We start from the raw sequence: 11,363 nt of genomic DNA, 5'->3' as shown, positions 1-11,363 counted from the left end.
AGTCAGAAAGAGACGGAGAAGGCGGCCGAGGGGCCGATGAGTGAGCTGCCGATTCATTTTCTGAGAGTGACCTTGTGGGCAGACCGGTCGTTACGGCACCAATCTTCCCATAGAGATTATATGTCATAGTATGGAAATCTGAGACTGCTGCTGGGGCCGCCATCTTGGATGTGATGTCAGCGGCGCCAATTAACAGCAAAATCTCACTTATAGATAAGAGGTGTGAAACCTGCATACAGCTGTGTGAATCCCATCTATTCATTCATTGTGAAGCCAATCAGGCAAAACATTGCACTACATAAAAAAGGGGATCATGTGATTGGATGTAACATGTATGGTCGGCTTTCCAATGCCAGGGACTACACTGCGGCCAATATTATTCTTTTGCATTACTCAGTGTGGTCACTCTAACATCTGAATCGCAAATCTAAGAGGTGCCAGGACAGTGAAAGCCTTTGTGAAAATCAGATTTTTAATCTTTTTTTATGATCATGTTAAAAAAAAAAAAAAAAAGCCGCCACATTTCAGGTACCACACACTCCTTCTTCAGGGCTTGCAACAATGTATCAGAATTTACTGCACTAATCCAAATCAATCTAAAACTTTACTTTGTGTTTTTTCTATGTGAACTATTTTTGGACTTTTAATAGTTGATTGGACTGTATAAAGCATTGGATTGGGGGTTTGATGGATTGCAGATAAAAGACCTGAGCACTGTTGCAATGTTTATTCATGTCATATAGGTGATGCCACCTTATGTGTCTCCCTATGGGCCGTTCAGCGGGATTTGGTGCATTATAAGAATTGGTCTGGATGGGTGGGGCATTTAATGCACCCAGCATGCATGGAATGTCTGTTTCAGCTGCACAGCACACAATGCAACGTCTGGCACACACCAAGCTAAACTGAAGTCATAAATATTTTGTCTCGGTATTGCATTCATGCGCCCCTAAAATATTACAATATTCTTGAATCTGGCTGGTGCTCTGCTTAAATGTACAGAAGGATTCTGGGTAATTACCCACTGATGAAACATTTGTATCAATTTTATTACAAAGTAAATATTTCAAAGTAATTGCAAACCCAGAAAAAAATCTCATCTATTCTTTACAAACACTGAGTATTGGGAAAATTCGACAGCATGCATTAAAATGCGACCTGCACTTCCTGCTAGGTGACAACCTTCTGTCCGACTGTGCTGCAGCGTTGTCACATGTCATACATTACACGGGGATGGTCCACAGTTGTCACCACCAGGAGGTCAGTCCAGGGCAGTCATGTGCAGCTGATGGGAGTACAGCCAACTTTTTGGAATGGACAAAAAGGAAATACATTGTGGTGCAAAAGAAAAAGACCCCCCCCCCACCTCATTGTGTAAAATTATTGTCAACCTGAAAGTGCTTCTAGTCACCAATATGTTTCTTTTATACAATTTCAACAATTGGAGCCTGGATAGGATAGTGGCCCTTCTATAGGGGAACTGATACGCAGTGCTTAGTAAATGCTGAGTGCTTCTTAAGGTTACTCTCATTTTGTGGCTTCGTGTCGGTAACAGGTCCTCTTTGGGTATGACCGAAGATGAAGGAACTTCCAGGCTGGCGTTTTTGTGCAGCGGCTGCTGATGTCAGCCCAGAGCTACAAGGGTGGTTTTGATTTCGTCCTAAATTAAAGACTGCTTTTTCTCTGGGCTAAACTTAGAAGTAACGTTGGCTTTTCAAACGGCAGGAAATGAGGCCACGAAAGTGCCAAGTCATGACGCCAGGCTACCGAAAACAAGCCTCCATTCTCTCTGTTCCCGTTAACCCCTTCACACCTGTGGGGATGACTCACTGGGTGGAGGAGCCATCGCTGGGTTCACTTATTATGGTAAAGATTCGCATTAGATTGGCCCTGGCCCAGATGGTGAACGCGGCCCACGAATCCGGCCGGTTTTCTGGGGGCTGATTTTTATATTTCCGTCTTTGGTATATTTCATGCCGCGCTGTGCTCAGTGGAGCTGACAATCTCTGGGCACATGCCCCACCATGAATCCTTAGTCCCACATGAAGGCGCAGAGCAGCGCTGATTTATGCTGCCCGCGGCCCTGGGCATGTTTTGAAAGGCTCTCAGGGCACCTTTGATCATCCAGGTGTGTGACTCAGTCTGTTTTCTGTACTGAGAATCCCACAAAATCTGAAGCAAAATGTTTGTGTTCCCACAATCCCCTTCCCACAACTCGCTCATCACATAACGTACACACATCTGCCCTGCGATCGTGGTTAAAGCTGAACTCTGCACAGATTATTGCCGATCTGCATTCAGAGCATCTTTAGGGGCCCCTATAGACCTGTGTGTGGGGCTCCCATGCAGCTTATTGTGTTTTTAGCACACATTATTGCATTGAATGGCAGGGTGTAATTTGTGTTGCAGTTAGAATGGCTTCCAAATACTCAAAATGCAATAATGCAAAATGCAACCATGCTGCAGCGCACCAAAATGCAGTACGGTGTCTTGGTAAGCTGCATTAAAAAAAAAGTCACTCTCTTTTTTCTTTCCTTCCCTCCCTTCTTTCCCTCCACTTTACTTCCTACCTTTCTTTCTACTCCATCCATCCACCTTTCTTCTCTCTCTTCTTTCCTTCCATTTTCTACCATCATCCTTCTGCCCTCTGTCCCTTCATTCCACCTTCCCTCCCTCTCCCAATCTCTCTTCCTTTCTTCTCTGATTGTGTTGTAGTGGTGCTCCAGGTCCAGAGGTTTACGGTGCTCCTTTTCTTTCCCCTATCTTTCCCATTCCTTCTCTTCCCATTCCTTTTCTTCCCTTTCCTTCTTTTCCCTTTCCTTCCCATTGCTTCTCTTCCCTCCCCATTCCTTCTCTTCCCTTCCCTTTTCTTTTTGTACTTTTATTTCCCTTCCCTTTCCTTCCCATTCGTTCTCTCCCCTCCCCATTCCTTCTCTTCCCTTCCCTTTTCTTTTTGTACTTTTATTTCCCTTCCCTTTCCTTCCTATTCGTTCTCTCCCCTCCCCATTCCTTTCCTTCTCTTCCCTTCCCTTCCTTATCTTCCTTTTTCTTTCTCTTCCATTATCTTCCCTTCGCTTCCCATTCCTTCCCTTCCCTTTTATTTCCCTTTCCTTCCCCTTCCTTCTCTTCTCTTCCCTTTTTTCTTCTCCGTTCCCTTTCCTTTTCACTTCCCTTTTCTTCCCTTCCATTTCCTTCTCTTCCCTTTCCTTCCCATCCCTTCTCTTCTTTTTCCCCCCCATTCCTTCCCTTTCCTTTCCTTTTCCTTCCCATTCCTTCTCTTCTCTTCCCTCTCTTTTCCTTTCCTTTTTCCCTCCCTATGGTTGTGATGGTGCTCGGGGTCCCTGGGTTCACAATGCTCCTTTGCCATAACCTATGACTTTCTATTTCTGTTTTGCTCACTCAGGGAAGACATGAAAGGATCCCGCAGAGGGCGGTGATCCCAGTGATGGCGGATAATAGCATGTTCCTCCAGGATTGGGTGACTACACAATTACAGATGGCTCAGAGGGCCTACAGGGCCTACCGCTATTGTCTGCTCCTTGAAGGGAAATCATTATGTACGGGGTAAGGTTTCTGTATATTTATTCTGTATATAACTTTTTATTTTCATGCAGGGAGAAGTATGACACCGGATTCCCAGAGCACTATGGGCATTATGATGAGAGAGCTGTTTGCCTTCGGACTGTCTCTCAATGATTGGAATATTATACTAACTGGCCCGAACATGAAGAATGGGAGGGGCTGGAGGAGGAGTCACAAATCTGGCAGGATATGGAAGGAAAACTCAGGGGAAGGGTGGAGTCATGGCTGTAAAAAGGGAAGAAACGGAGGGGAGGGGGGGGAGTCACTGCTTTGGAAAGCGAGGAAAGGGAAAGAATGGAAAATCAGCTGGGGAGGAAAGGGTGTAGAAGGGGGAGGGGTCACTGCTGTAGAAGGGAAGTGAGGGGGAGGAGTCACTGATGTAGAAGGGAAAGGAAATGAGGGGGAGGAGTCACTGCTGTAGAAGGGTATTGAGGGGGAGGGGTCACATCTTTGAAAGGGAAGAGAAGGGAGGAGTCACTGTTTTAGTAGAGAAGTGAGGGGGAGGAGTCACTGCTGTAGAAGGGAAGTGAGGGGGAGGAGTCACTGCTGTAGAAAGGAAGCGGAGGGGTCATTGATGTCAAAGCGGAGAGGTCACAGCTTTGAAAATGGATGGAAGGAAGATAGAAGAATTTCTCAACTTTTTTACTTATTTTAAATTTCACAATAATTTACAAAAATACATATTTTGTTCAGAAAATCTTTTATAAATGGCCTGCAGAACCCATCACAAAAATCCGCAGCTCCACCTGCTGGCTGGATATGGACAAACAAAAATTCTACATCTACCAAGCAATAACCTCCTAAAGTGGCTCAGAAAACGCCCCTGCACTGCCCCTGCGCTGCCCCCTACACTGCCCACTCGCTACCCCCTGCACTGCCCCAGAGCTGCCTCCTGTACTGCCCCCTGTGCTGCCCCCTGCACTGCCCCTGCGCTACCCCCTGCACTGCCCCAGTGCTGCCCTCTACCAGGTGCTTCTGAATTTTCTAATAACCACATCTCCCAGATTCAGCAGGCTTTTCATAGTGCATCCTGGTATAACTGACGCCTCTGATCACATGATGAAATGTTTGAACCCCCTGAAAACTCTAGATGGCAGCCTACAGTGGGTCCCTGAGCAAAACTGACTGAGGGCCCACTTGGGAGAGCCCAGGGCCCTCGTGCAGCAGCACATGTTTTGCCTCCCACCATCGGCGTGTCGCGTTCTTGCTGCTAAGCGGGCGCTGGGTGAAAATGTTTCCATAATATTTGTGTTCTGTATAAATCTTTCCAGGATTCTGACACAGAAATTCCATTTTTCTCACAAAACATACAACGGCCGCACGGAATTACATCATGAAACCCGACCTTGGCTCCTCGGCCTGCCGCTGTTTATTCTGTGGCCCCTTGGGGGCTCTGTGCACCTGCGTGACTGATTCTGTTCAGTCGGTTTTTTTATTCTTTTCTGCAGACAAGTAACAACTCTATTTCTTAGTTTAGTTTTGCAGCTTCCGGTGTCACATTTCTGCATCCTGCTCATTGAAAATGAAATAAGATCGTGACCCCGATCTAATGAGCAGCCGGTGATCAAACCTGGGCGCAGAAATATAACAGTTATGTGGCTGGCCTAGCAGAGCAGCAAGACGTAAATCACAGGACTGGCTGAGCAGAATTATAAATACATCACCCACGGGGACATATTTAAAAAACTGTAAATCTGACATTCACTACCGTTGATTCATCCAGGTGTTTTAAATGACATTTACCACCAGTGAATCTTTGGTGAAAGTCAAATCAGAATGTTTGGAATATGGTCTTGTTCTTACAGTTTTCTTCAGACAATATTTTTTGTGAAACTCTGCATCGGAGATCCTGCCAAAAACAGCACTTCCTGTTGACAACATTCAGCCGCTGCTTTGTGCTGTTGACCAAGTGTGAACACGAGGGGCAAGTGAGTGATCAGTCCACCCCTTTCACATTACCCCAATAGTAAGCATTCCCGAACTCTAGCCATCCCTGGAGTACTTACCTACAGCCTTTCATTCAGGGGGTAAGTACTTAGTCCCTAGGGGTATCTAGGGTTGGGGGCACTTGTGATCTGGGGTGACCACCTTCTATCTCCTCCATGTGAGTTCAGGTGTCACAGAATCATATAACAAGAGCCTGCGCACCCCATTGTCCTCATGGTGTGAAGGGGCCCCATAATCCGGGCGATTCCTCCTGGCTCCGACCAATCCGACGCTGGCATTGAGCCGTAGGGGCTTTGTAAGGATGACGCATTGCATAGCAAGCCGTGTCTGTGCGCTGAACGCGTGGATCTTATGTGAGATTAGAGGACATGTGCCAGCACGGAGGAACAAAACAATGAAATCACCGCTGGGAACGAATCCTGGGGAGGAAATATACAGCAGGAGACAAACTCCGGGATCAATCGATTTTTAACCATTTCAATACTTGTCGGGTGTGATCTGCCATCGGGTGGGTACCATCTCTGGGGCGGAGGTCGGGAGTCTGGGTAATTGGCTACTAGTCATGTGATCACTATGATAGAAAACCATTGTGATCACTTTGTTATGTCACTGTCATGTCCGCTCTGCCTGTTTGTTCACTGACTCGGTATGTAAAAAATACAAAATATCCAAAAATCCCTTCTTAAATCTAACAAATCTATCACAGAACTGTAAATCTGCTCTGAAATAGGAGGTTCCGTATATTGGGGCTGGAATGGTTAGATCTGCACCATGAGCTTAAAAGAGAAACAAAAAATCGGGATGAAATCTTCGCCTCCTGTCCAGAGCTGTCCCCTGCAGTAACTCCTTTCTGCCCCAAGATGTCCTCAGTGTGCCAGGCTGAAATGTGAGGATGTACTGACACCTGGCAGGGGCTGCTCTGCGCTCACAGGGTAATGATGAGAGGAACATGAGTGGGGTGCAGGTTCCCCTATTTCTGCCCTTTTGAAGCCGCTGCATGGCTCAGGTGCTGCGTGGCGTTCAGGTGTCTTGATGGTGACAACCAGCATTACCATTAGAAATTTCTGGGCCTCATACTAAGTAAATTTCCTCCCCTTTGTTTTGATGGGCCTGGTATAGAAGTACCCCCACCCCCTGATGGGCGACATCTATGGGCCGTGTCTTTGTATTATACAGTGAAACAGCCACTAGTTTTCTCCTCTGTGACGGAGTGACAACGCTTACACAGATTTCAAAGACAAGTGAGTGTTGTCACTCTACTACAGGAAGTGCTTGAACAAGTAGCTTGATGGCAGGATCATCATTGACTCTTGAAATAAGATGAATATATTAAGGGAGATTTTATTGGTTGTGTTTCCATCCACAGAAAGGCACCCGGGGTCATCTCAGCGCCTGGTGCCGGGATGTATAATGCGGTGCTGCTGCTGTGTCCATGTGACTGGCAGAGACCATGTGACCAGCGGAGACCATGTGACCAGGAGGGAGATGGGGGGATCCAGCATGTGAGCGCCGCTCCCTGCATCCATCTCACGTGTCCCATTAATGGACGAGGGCCAGCGGATAGCGGCAGCGTCCCTTCCACTCGCTGGGCCCGGCACACCCTGCCAGTAACTGACACCATACACACCCAAAATAGAACCGTCGTCCGGGCAACCGGAGTAATATTTGAAACCGGTCTGTTTAGCTGGGAGGTTAGGAATGCGCCGTGAGGAATTATTGGAGGGCGAGCGAGCAGAGGAAGAACCACGAGAACGATGAGCAGGTTCACCCAGAAGTCAGTTTTTTCCTCTGTATCGGACAAACTTGTCAGAATGTTTATCCTCGTGAAATATGTTACCGCGTGTGCTGACTGACCCGAGAATTCCCGAACAACCTGCCAATGGGATTGCACCATTTATTCTGCCCATATATGGTCTTGTGAATGGGAATGTTTGGAAACATTGTATCTTCATTCAATCATTCATGAAACCACAAGGATGATTTGCCTTTTCAATCATTCATTCATTTATTCATTCATCCCCTTCAATGAGCTTTCAAACCCCCCACAGCATTTCCTTGGGATTTAACTCGGGGCTTTGGCTATTTCAGACAGATGGCCTCACATTCACATCCAGCACAATTATTTCACCTTTTTACCCACCTAGGTAATAATACATCAAAGTATTAAAAAAACAATTTTTATTATATATTATACAAAAACTATACATTGATAACTTTACATACAAAAGCTGTCATGTGAGTATATAAAATTCATTGGATATCATGCAATCCCAGGCTTTGATTACTGACGCGTTTCGCCGATACCGTGCTTCCTCAGGAGATAGGTAGCAAGAAAACAGAACAACTAAAAACTGATAAAACAAACATACAAATCTTATGAAATCAAGCACACTCTAATAAATATCAAACATAAGCCAATATATATATATTTTTACCCAGTACGTTACTTGATCACAAGTGTAAAGCAGCATAACCAAGGCAATATACAGGAAAAACTTGGATATCGGTACTAATGGCACAAATAAGGCTTTTAGATGTTCTATCTGTTTTCTTGCATCATACCCCTGAGGAAGCGTCTCAACTGCGAAATGCGTCGGGTAGACTAGGATAGCATGTATCCAATAATTATTATATGCTCTAATATGAACATTATTTATCCTTTTTTGTATTTATTGCTATCAACGTAAAGGTTTTTGTATGGTGTATAATAAAAATGTTTTTTAATACTATGATGCCAGCAATTCCCACATTTTCCTTTTGCCTAGGTGCGTAAAAAGGTGAAATATTTGTTTTTTGGGGCACCCATTTGATGATTTACTGTTCAGGGGACCCTGTATTGTAGTTCTGTTTTTTACATTCAGCACACTTTGATGACCTGAAAGCGGTAAAGCATCTTCAAACCATAGCATTATCACCGCCATGCTTCACAGTTGGTATTGGCTCTTCTCCCAAGATGCCGTTCTCATCAGTCAAACATATCTGCTATTACAAGCGTATCTTTGATTGGTCAGCCCACAGCACAAAGTTCCAGATCCCGAGTCTTTGTGTTCCTTGGCAAACTCCAGTGCTGCTTTAATGTTTATTCAGACAACCCCATTGTTTTTATATTTTCACACCTCCCGTGGAGTTTATTGGATGCAATCTCTAATCACATATATATAAGATATATTAATAATAAATATAATATAATAAATATATATATAAGATCCCGTGACACAGTTGTGGCATTCTTTTTTAGCTTCAGACAGATCAGGCATTTATAATCATCACCACTTGCAGAATATTTTTATTATTATTATTATTCTGATGATCCTTTAAATCTCTTATCAGACTCCTGGAGATCCGGAATCTTCTTTGTGACGGCCTCAGAGAGATCTTCTGATGATGTCATGATGACATCACACACCAATGGGGAACACCAGACCCCCCAAATCTGAGGTCCTCCAACTGCTCCCTATGGAGATTCCTATAATTGACCTCCAATCTGGAGCAGTGGGTCAAAGGTTTGGGGTGCTGGTAAATGTTGGGGTGTACTTACTTTTTCATACACAAATCTCATTGGTTTACTAGCAAGTAGGAAGCTTCAATCCCCCAATCTGACCTTTACTATAAGAATGAATGAATTCAAACAATGGGTCTTATTTAATAACACTCTAAAACTGAAGAGGATAGACTGTCATGGGTGAACCTGGGTGATCCAGCAAACCTGGAATGGATATCTTAAATTTTATGTATTTTTTTGCTGTTAGCTGCAGAATGTTTTGTTCCTGGACTAAATCCATTCCAGGTTACCTGGATAACCAAGGTTCACCCATGATAGTTTATCTTCTCCAGTCTGGAAGGGCTTTAATAAATCATCAGCGAATATTTTATTGAAAGATGCAAAAAAAAAAAAACACATTTAAGGCCTGGAGAGGATAGATGATCAGGGCCATGGCACTGCTTGTTATAGGGTGACAAACCTTCCCTTGTCTATCAGTTGGGCTCTTGTGTTGTCACCTTGTTACAAAGTATTCCATTAATATCAGTAAGTAATTTTGTTCTATTTCATTCCTTCTAATACAACCAACCCGCTCTTCTTGTATTATGTCCATACTGCCAGGCGAGGGGATCAGAAAAGGGACCTGAGTGTACCTGAGGATACAGTGAAGCTGGAAGCTGGGTGATCCAGCAACCCTGGAATGGATTGAAAAAAAAGATGTCAGAACTTGTGATTAGTAATGAAGTATACACAAGAATCACCAAGCCATACCGGGATCAGATTGCCCCTCTCCCTGATATTAGAACAATGGCTCCTGGATATACTTACCTGTGCCTTACCTGCCCAGGCAACAGGAATGAATCTGAAAGGAGCACCCCGTTACCACCACAAAACCAGCATCATGGTGAACTCTGCATCACCTAGTTGTCAATGAGATTTTATTAAGCTCTCCAAGGCTGGAGAGTATGCACTTTCATCAGTGAACCTGGGTGATCCAGCAAACCTGCATTGAATGTGGTCCAGGTTTGCTAGCAAATAATTTTAAGAAATTCATTCCAGGTTTTCTGGATCACCCAGCTTCACTAATAAAAGAGTATCCTTTCCAGCCTTGGAGATCTTTAAGAAATCAGGACCAATGTCTTTTAAATTGCTCATCTCTTCTGAGCAGCATATAAAGAACCTTTTAAAAATGTTTGCATTCGTTTAAAACGATTTTACCCCAACCAGAACCACGGCCACTGCTTTGCCTCTGACGTTGTCCCTGGGATTTATGCTTACAATAGGCACAGGGGAGCGCAATGTCAGTCCAGGGAAACATAAAACATTGCACACAGACCGGCCCTATAAGAGTTTCCCAGATCCGCATTGCAGTGACCCAAAAATTGGATCATAGTGATAAAGTAGAGTGTAAGCTCTTCGGGTCAGGGTTCTCTTCTCCTCCAGTGTCACTGTCTCTATCTGTCATTGAATGTACAGCGCTGCGTAATATGTTGGCGCTATATAAATCCTGTTTAATAATAGTAATAGAGTAGATTAGTAAATATACTGCAGAGGGAAGGAGTTATTTTATTATTTAAAGAATTTCACCTTATTGATTTAAAATGTTTTAACAAAGGAAAAGAGAAAACATATAAAAATATTTACAGATAAAGTATAAACAATATAAATAAGAAGGAAGATGATTACCTATGTGTTCCTAGCAGCTCAGCAAACAATTGTAAAAGCCCAGAGGACCAATCAGATTTAGTTTTGGGGAGTTCAGACGATAAATATTTCCATAATCAATGGGGAATAAAGCAGAATCCCAGCGGCCTCTCATAATAGATTCCATAGGTGTACCTGGGAGCCTTGGATCACCTTTAATATCCCGGCCTCTCCATGTCATGGCTGTAGGTGCAACCTTTCTGGTGGATTCATTATTTATTGAAATATTTGTATTGATTTAGTCATTATACAACAGTTTCCATATCATAATGATACCATAAGGATTGCCAGTCCAATACCAAGACGTGAGATTGATTCTAATCCGGATACATCAAGCGAGGGGAGTACAGTGCAAAACATTTATATTGGGGTCATTGTACAATAAAACAAAAGCAGCACGCGGGGAGCGGTGACATCGTTAGGACAAGAATTAGTAATGTAATAACATTTAGCAGAATGATGGATACATATAATGAGCTTTCTGCATTCCCTGAGCTCCTTTCTTCTCTCTATCCTCCATTTCTCTCTCTTTCCTTCTTTTCTCCTACTTCTTTGTCTCCTTTTCTATGATTTGGTGATTACTTGGCTATCCCAGGCATCTCACACTTGCAATGTTTGTTTCTTTGCACCTTAAAATGAAATGCTTCTG

At 43.9% G+C, this 11,363-nt stretch overlaps 1 protein-coding gene across 1 annotated transcript in view; it reads left to right on the top strand.

Moving 5' to 3' along the window:
• IPO13 (importin 13) overlaps positions 1-3,696 on the top strand; it is a 78,483-nt gene extending 74,787 nt beyond the window's left edge. Inside the window, exons 19-21 of the mRNA XM_072420643.1 lie at positions 1,726-1,866; positions 3,404-3,564; positions 3,615-3,696. Coding sequence (XP_072276744.1) covers positions 1,726-1,866; positions 3,404-3,564; positions 3,615-3,696 — 384 coding nt within the window. The remainder of the gene's footprint in view (positions 1-1,725; positions 1,867-3,403; positions 3,565-3,614) is intronic.
• Positions 3,697-11,363: the final 7,667 nt, after the last annotated feature.

The sequence above is a fragment of the Pyxicephalus adspersus genome, chromosome 8 (genome assembly GCF_032062135.1).
Source record: "Pyxicephalus adspersus chromosome 8, UCB_Pads_2.0, whole genome shotgun sequence".
NCBI classification, from domain to species: domain Eukaryota; kingdom Metazoa; phylum Chordata; class Amphibia; order Anura; family Pyxicephalidae; genus Pyxicephalus; species Pyxicephalus adspersus.
Note: the sequence above shows the minus strand (reverse complement) of the source record. Positions and strands in the feature narration are given on the sequence as shown.